Source organism: Mustela lutreola, chromosome 1 (genome assembly GCF_030435805.1).
Source record: "Mustela lutreola isolate mMusLut2 chromosome 1, mMusLut2.pri, whole genome shotgun sequence".
NCBI lineage: Eukaryota > Metazoa > Chordata > Mammalia > Carnivora > Mustelidae > Mustela > Mustela lutreola.
Window position 1 is genome coordinate 200,275,256 of NC_081290.1, and position 17,513 is coordinate 200,292,768.

At 41.2% G+C, this 17,513-nt stretch overlaps 1 protein-coding gene across 4 annotated transcripts in view; it reads right to left on the minus strand.

Annotated features, from left to right (window-relative positions):
* Positions 1 to 17,513, minus strand: part of PRDM10 (PR/SET domain 10) — a 98,410-nt gene that overhangs the window by 44,298 nt on the left and 36,599 nt on the right. For all 4 annotated transcript variants that reach the window (XM_059184989.1, XM_059184999.1, XM_059185009.1 and 1 more), the window contains 3 exons: positions 16,553 to 16,717; positions 14,490 to 14,549; positions 1,984 to 2,209 (listed from right to left, as the gene is read on the minus strand). In XM_059184989.1, the coding sequence (XP_059040972.1) occupies positions 1,984 to 2,209; positions 14,490 to 14,549; positions 16,553 to 16,717 (451 nt within the window). The remainder of the gene's footprint in view (positions 1 to 1,983; positions 2,210 to 14,489; positions 14,550 to 16,552; positions 16,718 to 17,513) is intronic.

A 17,513-nucleotide genomic window follows, 5' to 3' on the forward strand; every position in this document is an offset into this window, starting at 1 on the left:
GGGTTAAGCCTCTGCCTTCTGCTCAGGTCATGATCTCAGGGTCCTGGGATTGAGCCCCACATCGAGCTCTCTGCTCAGCAGGGAGCCTACTTCCCCCTCTCCACCTGCCTCTCTGCCTACTTGTGATCTCTGTCAAATAAATAAATAAAATCTTAAAAAAAAAAAAAAAAGGGGATGCGTGGGTGGCTCAGTTGGTTAAGTGTCTGCCTTCAGCTCAGGTCAAGATCCCAGGGTCCTGGGATCAAGTCCTGCATGAGGCTCCTTGCGCAGCGCGCAGCCCGCTTCTCCCTCTGCCTCTGCCTGCCACTTTGACTGCTTGTGCGCTCGCTTGCTCGCTCTCTCTCTATCGCTCTGACAAATAAATAAATAAAATCTTAAAAAAAAAAAATCCTGTCCTGCTCCTCTAAAATCGGGCAGAATTAGCTTGTGCCTGCCAAAAATAATACACAGGCAGTGACTTATTTCTCTGCTGGAGATTAAGTCAAATAGTAGCTCAGTACATTTACAAATCAATTATAACAGATCTGAAAAGAAAAAAGAAGAGCTTATTAGGATAAATGCTGAAAAATCTGATAAGACAGAGAGTTGAATTTTAGAGTATGTAAATTATATCTCAGTAAAGCTATTTTTAAAAAACCCTAACAATACCATTTAATCAGTTTCTTCAAAGAGAGTCATTGAAGCCTCATTGTCTAGGCATGTCTAACTCAAACAGAGGTTTGAGACTTCAGTGCATCTCGTGTGAAGGTAATGCTAAAGTGAACGAATTTAGCATTCTGTCCTTCATTGTCTTGAGTGACACACTTAGCCTCGCCCAGACAGGGCTCATTTTCAGCTCCTTCTCAGAGCAATCACTGAGCACTTAGCACCCACACTCACTCCCTCTTTCCCAGGGGCACCCATCTGTAAACTAACCACCAGAACTAGGTGGAAATGGCTACAAAACAGAGAGAAGTGCCTGGACCCCAGAGGCTTCATACGCATGACCTTTCACACACTTAATTAGCCAACTGCATTTTACCCAGCTGGGTGAGGACCTGGCTTAGGAAATAGGTACTTCCAATTTCTACAACTCTCCAATAATGTAAAGATAAAGTCAATGTATAGGTATTTGACTAAGGAGTTGCCTTGAAAACTCATGAATTCAAGGAAAAAAATAAAACAAGAAAGTTCCCTATCAGATACGGAGGTGAGTGCTGGCCCCATGCAAAGAGGCTTCGCCATCACCATATATATAGAAGGTCCCCAGAGATATGGGGAAGCTCCAAACAGCGTCAGTAATTCAAATAAATGAGATAAGAACTTTGCCATATAAGCATGAAAATGGATGGAAAGAAACAATAATTTGGCAGGTGGAAGCAGGAACCCTCCCACCCTCTCCCCAAGCAGTACAGAGAGGCAGTAAGTGTTGTGGCTAATCAGCAGCACATGGGAGCCAGACCACCTGCGTTTGAACCCTGACTCTCACAACAACTGAGCACTACCAACCCCATCCTAAGACTCTGGAAAGCATTAAACAATATAGAAAATGTAAACCACAGGCGCGTGTAACATAATAGGCCTGTTTAAAAGGTTACTGTGGAGAGGTGAGGCAGCAGAGCCAACTTGTTAAAGCTGAAACAGCAGAACATTCCAGGGATATTCGAGAACATTCCAGGAATATCTGAGGACCAGACAAACTTACCACACTGGCTCAGGGCTGGTGTCAGACACAGGCTCCGTGGCTGAGCCACCACTCACCCCTGTTGTGAGTGTGTGTGAAGCAAAGTAGGCAGCTCAGCCTCTTCCAACCCTCGGTTCATTCATCAGTCAAATCAGAACCCTCCCGAAAGCATCGGTGCCTCCCTCCCAGGCTGTTGTGAGGACCCAGCAAGATGGTGCGTGCAGAACAAGGAGTACTGCTTCTGCACACAGGAAGCCCCCAGCCGATGCTGACCCTGTTCCCGTGCTCACACCCCCGCCCCAGGAACAGCTCACACTTACATAAGTCATGCGGGTCGAAGGGCCTCGGGGGATCTGGTTCCCAATCATCCAGGTCCGTGTCTTCACCATCTTCCTCCTCATCTTCCTCCGTATCTTCATCTTCATCCTCGTCTTCTTCCTCTTTGGCCTCCAGTCTGCCCATAGGGTTCTGCAGAGTTGCCAAAGGGTCTGAACCATCCACACCATCAATGGAAGGTAACACCTGGTTATGCACCGGTAATGAGGCCTGGACAAACAGTAACCATAAAGTTAGCATACGTTTGCTTTCAGTTAGCTGGTATGCACACATACACACACACACACACACACACACACGCATGCGCACACACACATGCACACATGCCTAAGGTTGGAAGAGAGTCTTCACATCAGCTCCCTTCAAGACCTTGAAGAAGACATTATTTCCATCTCTAGGTGGCAACGGATCTGCCTTCATTTTTGCCTCACCTCTGGGAAAGCTGATAGGACAGCCTGGGTGCTCCCTTCTTTAGTGTGTGCGCTATCTCCCCTGAGGCTTCTAAAACCTTTCCACACCCTCTCGGTGCATGTGTGGTATTGTGTCTCAACATCTGAACCTCATTTTAAGTCAGGTGGGGTCCCTCCTGCCTTTTCAGGGTAACCACGACACCGTGTATGTGATGATCTGATCTATCTTCAACCACTTCACTTTTTTTTTTTAATTTTTTTTTTTTAAGATTTTATTTATTTATTTGACAGAGAGAGATCACAAGTAGGCAGAGAGGCAGGCAGAGAGAGAGAGAGAGGGAAGCAGGCTCCCTGCTGAGCAGAGAGCCAGATGTGGGACTTGATCCCAGGACCCCGACATCATGACCTGAGCCGAAGGCAGCGGCTTAACCCACTGAGCCACCCAGGCGCCCCCGACCACTTCACTTTTAAAACTAAATACATGGTACAATACCCAGCTGTAAAATTTAGTGGTTAACAGCCTCCTTTTACAGACTTCAGAGAGGCTGAAGTTTCTAAGTAAATGAAAGAGATGTTTATTTGTTTCAGGCTAAAGTTAGTCTTTTAGGAATAAGAGAAGGTGTGGGGCATGTATTGGGTTACTACTACCTTACCAAATATACTAGCAAAAAAATAATAAATGGCACCTTAAAAAGCTCCCTGCCCGAATAAGTGTCTTGGGGTTCCATGGGACCCCAGATTCATTTATTTAATCTTCTTTCTCCTGCCTAATTAGCACCATAAATCATACTCCAGCCATGTCCCTTTCCTGTTCAATGAATAAATCAAGTTTTTTAAATGCCTACTCCATTTTTCTTTATCTTCTCCTATGTTGTCATCCTCTCCTAGAATGTTCTTCCCTTTCCAATCTTCCAAACCCGGTGGTGGTCCAGTTTCTCCACAAACCATCCCTGACCACTCCAGGCCTCCCAACGCTTCTCTGCTCTGACCCCTGCAGCATCTGGAGTCCGGAATCCCGATCCACAACATCATTCAGCCTCTGCTCCAACATTTCATCACCTCACCGGACAGCCCGAATCATTTGGGATGATTCAGGGGCAGTTCTGCGGGGCCAAGGTCTCCCCATGTGCATCAGTGGGCGGGACCTACACCTTCCCCTTCTAGGGAGACAGAATCCGTGGAGACACGAAGGTCTTCAAATAGTTCAAGACCAAAACCCCTAATTCATTCAATCATGTTCACATGGCCCAATTGCCAGATCCCTCATCATCCTGTTGTCTTCATTCATTCTTTAATGGATTCCACATTTCTTGATGAATATGGCTTCAGATTACATTAGCATTTATGACAGCCATTGTTCTACTGCTGACCCAGTTTGAACTGGCAAATCACTAAAATCCCTGAGTACTTTCCCTCTCACACCATGCTATTAAGTCATTTTACTCCTCCTCATGACTTAAATAGCTGATTTTTTACTTAAATGTGTGCAGGTGTGGCAGGGGGGAGTTTTGCATTTATCAGCAGTGTATTTCAATTTATCACTTTTTCTGTTCTTCCAATCTGCCAAGATCTTTAAGCATCTTGATTCCAACATATCACGTATTAGCTGGCCCTCATACCTTTGTACCCATTGCCAATCACCATCTAGATTTCAATTAGTATGGATTTTCCTGTGAGCCCTTCTTGCCTCTCCAATGGCACCTCAGGGAAGTAGACCATGGGCTTTGGAGCCACACAAACTTGGATCAAAATCCTGGCTCCACCACTTGGGTAGGGGCGAGGGGAACCTCAGTTTCTGAAGCTCTGAACCTCAGCTTCTTTATCTGCAAAATGGACATAGCAATGCATACAGTATCTGCTACTCTGAAGAATAAATGATACAGTACGTACGTGAGGTCAGTAGTAGACTATCTGGCATTTAGGAAGTGTGTAATGTTAGTTAAGAATCGATGATTATTATCATAAGTCCTTGAAGGACCAAGATACCACATATGTCCTCCACAACCTTACAAGATGGCTGAGCATGTCACAGAGATTCGATGGAGATTCATTCTAGAAATACATTTGGACCTTTAGGAAATGACATCAATCCTTTCAGGCGTATAAAGGAACTCTACTAAATTCACAAAAAAATCCTTTTTCAGTTGTGCTTCTGAGAGCTTCTTCAACTCCATGAAGAAAGAGCATTGTGTGTGTTTACAGAATCCCACCTGCCCAGCAGCTGAGGACCCCCGCCAGGCATCGGAAACACTCGGGCTCTAGGAGCAGCTAGAACCAATTACCTCGAAACAACGCACACGTGTTTAAACACACATCCATTTCACCCAGGAGCCAGACTTGTATGTGACACTCCGTCTCTGGCTCGGGGCCTTTAGAGGCTTTATATACGAGGACAGTTCTGGGAGATGCTTCAATGTCAATAAAAACAGAAAGAGCAGGAGACTTCTGGCAATGAACCCGCGGGTGCCATCGCACCCCCCGCCCCCGAACTCCCACCTGATCCTGCTGCCAAGCTATCCTGCTGTCTCAGAGCACCGTTCCATTCTCACCCCTCAATTTTAAGCCACTTAAATTTCAGGCCAGCGTTGGTGATGAATGTCACCACACCATAAACAAACTAAAGCATATATATCAACCTGAACTCCATACACATTTGTTATCCCTCTGCAGAGCCGACCAGAAAGAAGGAATTCAGGAATCCAGAGTCATTCCAGGGAAGTTGTGATGTATTTTTTTTTCTTCAACAGATGCTGCTAGAAACACTGCAGTTAGACAGGGTTACTGCTGGCTTCTCACCACTGCTGAGAAAGCTGACATGAAAACACTACCAACAACCTCCCCCCCACACACCCCGGCTGGAACTCTCTTAAAGGCTGTCGCAAAGACAAGGCTCGAACACTTCAGCATTATGTTCAAGAACTGATGCCGAAACACAGGTTGCGTGTAGACCAGAATCATGTGAGCTGCGGTTAGAAAGGGACAAAGGGGCTCATGATAATCACGACTAGGTCGCCCACTGTGTATTTCTAGGTAGCTCAGACCTTATTAACACACAGTAGGCAAGCTTCGTGCATTTGTTTAATGAATAATTCCAATTCAACTGACATTTCTGGAGAGCAAGGCCTGGATTTAAATTTCTTTGAGGCCAGGCAAGATTACCACACTGCTTCTAAGTGACAGAGATGAATTCAAATTCTGACTCTGCCCTGCCTTTTCCTCTACATCACAGCGGCCCCTGTGGAGTTAAGTCTGTTCTGGTGGAAGAGGGAACAGGGAGGAGTAAACTTCACACACGCCTTGAATACCAGAGCAACAAGGTGACCACACCTGCCCCTGAGGCATCAGCCCCGCGGGAAAGAGGTGAGCTATGTGTGCCGATTTTCACTTAGAGGAAGGGAAGAAGCAACAAGAACCTTAATCCTGTGCACTTTGTCATGCACAATAAAACACGGTAAAAGGGAGAACAAATTTGTTAAAATTACGGCATACTTTCTCCTTCCCACTTAATACCATTCTCTGTAATTATTTCTGAAATTACATAATGCATTTCAGGATACAATTTATCTGAGAAGTGGAATATGAAACTACATTGGACAGCAGCAAACACAACAGAATGCTTCTGGATTCCTACTGAGACCAATTACCAGTGTAGCATATTTCCTTCTCAGTGTGTGGGGAGTCACACATGTTCACTTTCACAAACAAAGGGGAGACTGTGCTTCTAGGTCTAGAGACTGCCAGTACCTTTCATAAGGACAAGGGAAGGCATATATGAAAAAGGCTTCAAGTGAATTTTGCTACCACTGTAAACAGTTGAAGATAGGAAACTTGTAGCCAAGGTGGGGGGGAAGGGAAGGGCAAGGAGAGAGTGGCGGGGTGGGGGGTGGTACCCATCAACTGTGTTGAACTCTCACTCTAACTTTCTACCCAGAATTTTTCCAGGTCACAGAATAAACTGACAATCTCGGAGGTATTTATTGCAGCCAGAAATAAAAACCGTGCTGGTGGGGCGCCTGGGTGGCTCAGTGGGTTGGGCCGCTGCCTTCGGCTCGGGTCATGATCTCAGGGTCCTGGGATCGAGTCCCGCATCGGGCTCTCTGCTCAGCGGGGAGCCTGCTTCCTTCTCTCTCTCTCTGCCTGCCTCTCAATGTACTTGTAATTTCTCTCTGTCAAATAAATAAATAAAATCTTTAAAAAAAAAAAAAAAAAAAAAACCGTGCTGGCTGAAAGGAAACAGCAGTACGGCAAGGTATGAAGCCAACAGTTATACTCCCTTGTAATGCCAGGGTTCACAGAGCTATCTGACTACAAAATGTGAAACGAGCAGACTGTTTCTGGAGATTAAAGAAGATGAAGGGCTCTTTGAGGTGCCAGTGGCAGCAAAAGTTCTAATTAAAACCATGCCTTAATATTAAAACAACAAAATGCCTATCAGATTGGCAAAGTTTTAAAAGAATGCAAATATTTAGTGTGGCAAGGGTGAGTGGAAGCAGGTATTCTCATGTAATGTTGGTGGGAATGTAAATTTTTCCAGCATCTGAAAGCCATTTAGAAAGTCTTATGAAAATAACTTTCCCATTTACAATAACAAATGTCAAACATGTGTCAACCCCAGAGACTAGCACCGATAAATTTCACGCATCGCTCGGCTTCGACAATTATCAACTCTTGGCTAACCTTATGTCAACTATTCTCCCACCCACGTCCCCCCTCACTAGATAGTTTTGAAACAAACCTCCGAACTATATTTTCATCTGTAAATGGCTTAGTAGACATCTTGAAAGGAAAAGAACTTACATATTTTATGTATTACCATATCTAAAAAAAAGTCATTCCTTAATATCATCAAATATCTAGTAGATGTTAGAATTTCCCCCAACTGTCTCATACTGCTGTTTTTAACAGTTAGTTTGCTGAAATCAGGACCTAAACAAGGTTCACATACTGCATCTGATATGTCTGTGAAGTCTCCTTGAATCTATAAATTCCCATTCCCCTTCTTTTCCTTCATAATTTACATGTGGAAGAAATAAGCCATTTGTCCCACAGTCAGACTTAGCTGATTGCATCCTTGTGGGTCTCTTATTTGTTCCATTCTGTCTACTGGGCTTCCTGCAAGCTGGAAGTGGAATCTGGAGACTCAATCGGATTCAGGTTCAGTTTTTTGGGAGGAATACTTCATATGTGATAAAAATGCAAAAGGAGGTCCACAACACCAGGAGGCCTATAATGAATGGCTCTCTCTTCTTAGTGATATTAACAACGTCCCAAGGGTTGGGCTGATCCATCCATTATAAAGTGCCTCATCAGCTTTTTCCTATGGTTTTAGGCTGTAGTTGATGATCATTGCCTAGATCCCCATTTCATTAAGAAATGAAAAATGGCGATTTTCCAAGCCAGTCATCTCCTCTTTATTTATTAGCTGGAATGCTTCTATAAAGAAATTTCCCTCATTAAGTAATTGTTTACCTAAATAACACTCAGAGAGAAAGGCTGGATTCCTTCCCATCATTTACCAGTTTTTTTAATAATGTGGTGGTACCTCAGCATCCTCAAAGATAGATGGAGTTATTTCTCTTAATATTAGTATAAATTTATGAATTTTAAATATATTTAATGCATTTCAATATATTGTAGATATTTTCCTGTTTTTACAGGTCAAATGCCTCATTTTGGCCCCTTCAAGCCAGATCATGAGTTCTTTCCATAGGACCCCAGAATTTTCACTAACTTCCTCGCATTCTGATAAGACATGACATTTCAGGCACATCTTGCACACTTCCTGCCCCAGAACTAGAATCTGCCATTTCCGTAAGAAGCCCTGATCTCTTTTACTGGAAAAATGTGTTGGAGACCACACTGGCACACTGCTACTGCATTGATGACTCTGGCTAAACAATTTTAGAGGCCCAAACTAGACAATATATGTTTTAAGAGAAAATATATTATGAATTCATGCTAATATTCTAATTCAGTTTTAAGATTCTGGATTTTTATTTAACTTGTTTGATTTTTACACTTGTTTTTGTACATGTGTTGGGGGTGTTAAGATTTTATTTATTTATTTGACAGAGAGAGAGACAGCTGGAGAGGGAACACAAGCCAGGGGAAGTGGGAGAGGGAGAGGCAGGCTTCCTACTGACCCAGGAGCCAGATGCGGGGCTAGATCCCAGAACCCTAGGATCATAACCAGAGCAGAAGGCAGACACTTAATGACTGAGCCACCCAGGTGCCCTGATTTTTACATTTGTATCTTTTTTCACTTTCATAAAAAATCTTGGTTCTTAAATAATTTTAAATATGAATACCTCTAGTCTCCATCATTTCTTCTTGGGGATTTATTCTAAGGAAATAAGCTGATACGACATCTATGGCAATGTTCTATACAGTAGCAGAAAAAAAAAGTAACATACATGTAAAACAATGAACAGAATATAAACAATAGTAAGCTCTTAAAATAGAATACTAGACAGTCAATGATGATAGTATAGCTTTTCAGGATGCCATTAAAAGAAAAAAATCAATCAGATGAAAGCTACCTTTGTTTTGTTTGTTTTTGTTTTATGAGATATAATTGACATGTTATATTAGTTCTGGTATACAATATATTTGATTTGATATTTGGAAGCTACTCTAAGAGAAAAAAAATCAAAAAAAGAAAAGAAAAGAAATCTAATACTCTGGCTGAAAATGCAATGGATTACTGAATAAATATGCAAAACCCTAAACACAGTATTAGCACATCAAATCCAAATTCAGACACATATGAAAAGTAGCAAGCAGCACTTATCCCAGTGCATGGCTGACTTAATTTATAAATATCAATGACTATAATTCACCATATTAACAGAAAAGGGGAAAAAAGCTCAACAGATTCAGAAAAAACATTTGACAAAACTCAATATGCATGAATAATAACCAATATCATTAATAATCAATAGTCATTAAAAAGTAGACATGGGGCGCCTCAGTGGCTCAGTGGGTTAAAGCTTCTGCCTTTGGCTCCAGTCATGATCCCAGGGCCCTGGGATGGAGCCCTGCATCGGGAATTTCTGCTCAGCAGGGAGCCCGCTTCCCCTTCTCTCTGCCTGCCTCTCTGCCTACTTATCATCTCTGTCTGTCAAATAAATAAAGTCTTTTTTTTTTTAAAAGTAGAAATAAAGAGTACTTTCTTCAGCTGATTAAGGGTATTCTTTTTATAAAAATCCTATATTGCACATCATTCTTAATAGTGAATATCCTTGGGGCGCCTGGGTGGTTCAATGGGTTAAGCCTCTGCCTTCAACATGATCTCAGGGTCCTGGGATTGAGTCCCGCATCACATGGGGCTCTCTGCTCAGCGGGGAGCCTGCTTCCTCCTCTCTCTCTGCCTGCCTCTCTGCCTACTTGTGATCTCTGTCTGTCAAATAAATAAATAAAATCTTAAAAAAAAAAAAAGTGAAAATCCTTCTGAGAGCACGAAGAAAAAAAAAAGAAACCTACTGGCACCACTTCTGTCCAACAATGTATTAGAGATCCCAGCCATGAGACAAAAGAGGGAACAAAAAATTAAAAGATATAAGGTTTGGGAAGGGTTGAAAACAAAGAGTATTGTCAGTATTCACAGACAACATGACTAATTATCAAGAAAATCCAGGGGTGCCTGGGTGGCTCAGTGGGTTAAGTGTCTGCCTTTGGCTCAGGTCAAGATCCCAGGGTCCGCAGGGAGCCTGCTTCCTCCTCTCTCTGTGCCTGTCTCTGCCTACTTGTGATCTCTGTCAAATAAATAAATAAAATCTTTAAAAAAAAAAAAAAGTAAAAATAAAGAGAACTTTCTTCAGCTGATTAAGGGTATTCTTTTTATAAAAATCCTATATTACGTATCATGCACATCATTCTTAATAGTGAAAATCCTCAAAAAAAAAAAGTGAAAATCCTCTAAGAGCAGGAAGGAAAAAAAAAGAAACCTACTAGCACCACTTCTGTCTAACAATGTATTAGAGATCCCAGCCATGAGACCAAAGAGGGAACAAAAAAAGACGTAAAATTAAAAGATATAAGGTTTGGGAAGGATTGAAAACAAAGAAAATTGTCAGTATTCACAGACAACATGACTAATTATCAAGAAAATCCAAAATAAAAGTTAGAAGATGAAAATTTTTTAAAAAGTATACCATTTATAATACCATCAAAACACACCAAATATCTAGGAATAAATCTATTGAAAGATGTTGTAAGACTCTACCTGAAGACAATTTTTTAACTTTTATTTTAAATGTATGGTATATCATGTTCACAGAATGGAGGTCTCAAAATTATAAACAGTTCTTCACAAACTGACTCATATATACAGTGAAATTCCAATGGAAATCCTGTAGGACGTTCATGGAAACTTCCAGGTTGATTCTAACATATTTATGGAAAAGCAATGGGCCAAGAAACTCTCAAAGAACAAAGTGGAGAAAAGATCACAGTCTTGAATGTATATTGTGGTACATTCATAAAACTCAATACTAGATTTCAGTAACACTAGAAGGAAACAAAACCCCACAGCTACACCCAACAACGGGAAGAGGTCTCCCCTAGCCAGCATCATGTTGAACAAGAGAAGCCATGAAGAAAGGAAATGGTAAGTATTTCCATTTATAGACAGTTCAAAACCACAGAAAATTAATCTATGATGTTAGCAAGCAGGAGAGCAGTTCTCTGTGAGGAGAAAGGAAGAAGTGATTGGGGAGAAGCATGAGGTTGGCTTTCAGGAGCTGGGAATGATGTATTCTCTACTGCATGCACTTGGGGATACATCATTGCACTATATGCTTACAATCTTTTGTACTTTCCTGTATGTATAATTAACTAAAAAGTGAAAAACACAGCAAGAAATAGGGTGAACATAAAGGAAACTACATAAATAACATGAAAAAGAATAGCTATAAAAATGACTGTTGGGGGGACGCCTGGGTGGCTCAGTTAGGTAAGTGCCTGCCTTCGGTTCAGGTTATGATCCCACCATCCTGGGATCAAATTCTGCATCTGGCTCCTTGCTCAGCCGGAAACCTGCTTCTCCCTCTGCCTGCCTCTCCCCCTGCTTGTTCTTTCTCTCTCTCTCTCTGACAAATAAATAAATAAAATATTTAAATGAAGAAAGAAAAATAAAATATTTTTTAAAATGATTATAGGGGTACCTGTGTGGCTCAGTCTGTTAAGCATCTGCCCTCGGCCCAGGTCATGATCCCAGCGTCCTGGGATGGAGCTCCTCATCAGGCTCGGGCCTCAGAGGGGAGTCTGCTTGAGATGTTCTCTCTCCCTCTCCCTTTGCCTCTCACCCTGCTCGTGCATTTGCCAGCACTCGCTCTCTCTCTCTCTCTCTCTCTCTCTCAAACAAATGAATCTTTAAAAAAAGAAATGATTATCAAGAATAGGTTAGGTATGGAATGCCAAGAGTCAATATACTTGGAACTGATGTTCCTGAAAAGTGAACATACCAAATGAAACTGAAAAGATTTTCAAAGGTCGGACAGATGAAAACTTCGCTGAAATAAAGTCTTAACCTATACATTTGAAGGACACATACTGTCCTAGGAAATTCTGATTCATATGCAGGCAAAATCATTAGACTTCGAAGAAAAACTTCAACAATAAAGAAAGTACCAGGGACACCTGGGTGGCTCAGTTGGTTAAGCAGCTGCCTTCTGCTGGGGTCATGATCCCAGCGTCCTGGGATCGAGTCCCACATCAGGCTCCCTGCTCAGCGGAGAGTCTGTTTCTCCCTGCCTGCTGCTCCCCCTGCCTCTGTGTGTGTGTGTCTGTGTGTGTGTGTGTCTGTCTGTCTCTCTGTCAAACAAGTAAATAAATAAAATCTTAAAAAACAAACTCGGGGGACGCCTGGGTGGCTCAGTTGGTTAAGCAGCTGCCTTCGGCTCAGGTCATGATCCCAGCGTCCTGGGATCGAGTCCCACATCGGGCTCCTTGCTCAGCGGGGAGCCTGCTTCTCCCTCTGCCTCTGCCTGCCATTCTGTCTGCCTGTGCTCGCTCTCTCCCCCTCTCTCTCTCTGATAAATAAATAAAATATTAAAAAAAAAAAAAAGAAAGAAAGAAAGAAAGTACCAAGCAGGCGGAGAAAAGGAGAAAAGAAATGAGGAAAATAAATTAGACTCAACATTTCTACAAATTAAATGCCAGCAGAGAATGGAGCAAAACTCTAAACAACTGTGGTTACTGAACAGGACATGAATTTATCAGTCACAATTATAATGCACCTAACAACAGAACAGCGAAGAAGAGGACTGTGGGAGGAACTGTCCGGGTGCTGATGCCCTTGTCGTCACAGCAGGAGCCAAGGACAACACAGGACCCATCTCGAGTGCAGTTTAGAGGATATGATGACTCCCTGATCAGTGGACAGTGGACAGTCTGCGCCTCCCTCTCCTCCCAGTTCCTTCTCTCTCTTTCTCTGTCTCCCAAATAAATAAATGAAGTTTTTAAAAAAAAGAAAAGAAAGAAAAAAGAAAAGAAAGCAAGCTAATCCTCAGTGTGACAGTATTATGTGGGGCCTCTGAGAGGCGATTAGGTATTGAAGACGGAGCCCTCATGAACAGGATTAGCATCCTTACAAAAACCCAGACTCCAAGGCTGCCTCAGTCTGGAGAGCATGTGACTCTTGATCCTGGAGTTGTAACTTGAAGCCCCATGTAGGGTGTAGAGCCTACTTAAAACTAGAAAAAAAAAATTAATCTTTAAAAAAGGAAAAAAAGAAGCCCACAGAGCTCACTTGCCCCTTCAGTCATACGAGGCCTGAGCAAGAAGCCTGCTGCCTGTGATCCAGGAAGTAAGCCCTCACCAGAATCTGTCAGCCCCTTGATCTTCGACGCCCCCCACCCCTCCAGAACTGGGAGAAATAAATTTCTATTGTTCATAAGCCATCCAGTGTTTTGGATTCTATTACAGCAGCCTAAACAGATTAAGACAAATGCTCATTCAAGTTCACAGACGCCACAAGCTTGCAGATTACTATCAATCAGGAATAAATTCAACTATAACTTATAGGACAAAGACTCCTCAGAATTTTCTCTAGATTTCATAAATAGTATTAACAGAACTACTGTCCACTTTTCAAATTTTAAAATGAAAGTATCTGAATCATCTACCAAAAAAGATTTAAAGGCACAAAGTGCTTGCTAATGGGAATTTTCTTGATAATCACTCATGACGCTCAGTGGTACAGCTAAATAGCAGTCATACTCGCCGGCAGGGAAATCAAACTTATTTGGATCCATATTCCCTTTAGAGTAAGACCAGGGGCATCTAGCTTCTATATCTTATCACTTTCACAACCCAGATAAAAACAAGGAAGAAATCCCTCCAAGTCAAATAGGAGATAGTAGAAACATGGATAAAAGGAAAAACGCTTTTTAAAAGAAAACCAAAAAGGAGGCGCCTGGGTGGCTCAGTCGGGTAAGCCTCCAACTCTTGATTTCGGCTCAGGTCATGATCTCAGGATCATTTAAGATCAAGTCCCATGTCAGGCTCCACACAGAGTCCACTGGAGATTTTCTCTCTCTCTCTCTCTCTTCCTCTGCCCACCTCCCCCCACCTCCATAGTTTGCTCACACTTTCCCTAAATCAATAAATAAAATCTTCTAAAAAATTTTAAAAATAAAAGAAAATTATGAAAAATCTCAATTTTTCAAGAAGCTAAAATGAGGAAGATTGCTATCAAATTTGTATGTCATTTAAGCAGAAATTTTTTCCTCAATATTTAAAATAGACAAACTACCCAAATGTTTCCAAATTTCCAAAAAGAGACACTTAAAACTTCAGGATTATTCTTTAGAATTTGAACCAATATCTTATTAATATACTGGTTTTTTAAATTTCCATGACAAATCATTTTTTTTTACCAGACTATTTCAGTATGTACTGATTATAATGCGTTAGTGTTGTTTTGCTTTGTTTTCATTAAAGTAAGTAAAGACCATTCTTAATACATAAGAAGTAGACAACCAGAGGACGCAGGGTGCAGAGGGCTGGGGTGGGTTGGAGGGGGGCAGTGCATTCCAGGGAATGAAAAACAATAAAAAAGCAAAAAACCGACTCATTACCTGCTGAGCTGTAGCATCCTGTTGGACATAAGCTACCTGCCCTGGGTCTGTAAACAGAGTCTAGACAAAAGAAACAACAACAGGAAAAAAACCTATCAATAAATCTTTAGACAGTTTGCCTACACAGGAAAAATTATCCTACTGCTAAGCACTAATTCTTGGCAGACTTCATTTCCATATAGCTAGTAATAATCCTTCATTAATAAAGAAGATAAAGACAGTAATCTTACTTTTAGCTAAAACCTTTCATTCAGATGGTTCCAAAGAGATTATGTAAGTTAACCATCTCAACTGGCTAACATACTTGACAATTTTACCCTTAAGCAAAATCTCTCGTGGTTGAATGTCAGAGCTAATTAAAAAAGGTATGTCACAAAAATGTAAGACATGGCATGAACAAGGGCGCATACATTCACACATCACACTGTGTACCACAGGAGTAGACTTGGGATTAAGTGAAAATGGATGGAGACATACAGACACACAGAAGACTAACATATACACAAGGATAGTTTTCAAATATATATAAATGTGTGCTCATTACCAAAAAAGTAGAAGGGAAATAAACTGAATTTAATGTTCCATAGATTCATTCCTGCATAAAGTTAGTAAAAATCATAATTTTTAAAAGGTCTTACTGAAACACATAATTTGGGTCATGATACAGCAGAATTAACTAGAGAAGGAAAATCTTCGAAATCATTTTAGTCAAGGTACCACAGAAAATCACCAATCCAGAAAAATATTCTGCCCAAGCCTTTAGCAAACCCAGAGGAATAAGAACTATGGTTCAGTTCTGATTCCAGAGGTACATCTAGGAATTTCAGTCAGTTGCATGATTTCTTAGACTTGCTATTTAAAAATTATTAAAAATCAAAAGATCATGTGACTCTTGATCTTGGGGTTGCGAATTTGAGCCCCACATTGGGCATAGATTACTAAAATAAAATAAATTTTTAAATTATCAAAAATCAGACATTCAGTAACACAATAATAAGTTGCCTACAGGACATTCTTTACATAAACTATCCGAACTTGTTTTAATATAGTCAGGGGATTAAAACTAAGTAGAGACATCCTAAAAGTACCATCTGACTACTTGGTGACTTTCATTTATATAGATTTAGAAGTTTTCAATTAGATGGGCCCCATTTCTTCTTGGGAGTGATTTGAGCCCCTTGATTAAATATTCCATGAGGGCAAATTTTTATTACCAAGATTCCACTACAAAAGTATGAAACTTGTTTTTGTTTGTTTGTTTGTTTTAGTATATTTAAAAGATCTCTTGGGCGCCTGGGTGGCTCAGTGGGTTAGGCCGCTGCCTTCGGCTCGGGTCATGGTCTCAGGGTCCTGGGATCGAGTCCCGCATTGGGCTCTCTGCTCAGCAGGGAGCCTGCTTCCTCCTCTCTCTGCCTGCCTCTCTGCTTACTTGTGATTTCTCTCTGTCAAATAAATAAATAAAATCTTTAAAAAAAAAAAAAATAAAAAAAAAAATAAAAGATCTCTTTACATTCTAAAGCGCTAACATGCAAACTGACATTTACATATTTGTTTGTGTCTTGTATTTGGAAACTAACACGCCAAGTCACTGAGAAAAAAATAAAAGAAAGCAGTTCTAACTGCACAGCTTTTACCTTTGCTTCTATTATAGTTCTACAAATCAGTCAATTATTAATAAGCCAATAGGACTTTTTGCTTACACCTTTCACTGAAATAATCTGTATGTTTTTATTGATCCATCTGTGATTAAGCTATACAGAACTAAATGCCATTTTTGACTTGGTTCTTGATACTTCAGAAAAGTAACAAGTTGGTAAGCTAGTCCACGGTTGCTGGGACAAGAACTCAGAGGAGGCTAGCACTCTAACCTCCTACTATATTTAATTTAAATAAAGTGTATCTTCCTCTGCCAAGTTAGTTATAAGCTCCTGAAAAGCACAGATTGTATCTGAATCATATCTTGCATCACCAGCACCTAGCCCAGGGAGGACAGAAAATAAACATAAGTCAGTGGGGAGTTAACCAATTAACAAACAAACTAGAAACAGTAACCCTTCACATGCCTGTGCGGCTTCCACAGGATGGATGTACACCAGTGTGTGCTCAGGCCCGTCCACTGAAGTGTAGGAGGCACCATCTGCCGTGTACACCACCTGCTGGGGTGGACGAACCTGGTCATCGGTGTAGACAATCTGAGCCACAGTTCCAGCGTCAGGAACAAAGTGCACCTGGGGCAGAAAGCAGCAAGTATATAGCAAGTATCCTTATAGAACAAAACCAATCTCACAAAGATACCTGGCTGACCAAGCACAGTCCACAGTTGTATCTCTAAAATATTCCCAATGAAAGAAGGATGAGAACTGATACACCCTAGTCATCTACACTGTTAGAGACTTGGGGACAGGATGCAAGGAAGGAATCCTTGTCACTGATTTGCTAGTTAATATCAGGCAACTGATATAAATTCTTCTTGGCCCCAAATGTCCAGTGCAGACATCTCTTTTGGGAAATCATGAGGGGGCAGTCACCTGATCCTGGAAATGTGACTGAAGATTCCTGGTTGACCACATAACCAAAATACGAAATACAAATTATTCTGCAATGTAAAACAATGTCAACTCAAAAGCCAATTGCCCTCAACACATGATTAATATTCTGCTTTATAATTAATAGTGCCTTTCTTCAGACATATTAAAACAAGGTCACTTTCTTTCCTACATGTTTTTTTCACACTCCAAGGCTATACTGGAGGCACGGCAGTAAGCGTATGCTGAGTCAATGAATGTTACAGACCTCTTCCTTGCCAGTAAGATAAAGACACAGAAAATTCTAGTCTAGTACTTTTAAAGGGTTTTGGAAAACCATTTCAGTTGTCACCAGGGTAAATAATTTTCTACCTACCAAGAATGAAAGCAGAAACTAAATTCTATAAAATGCTTTCTGGATAGTCCGCTTAGGAGGTTTGACTTCTTGAAGGCTAGAGCTTGGCACACAGCCTGATATCTGATATTGAAGGTATGGAAG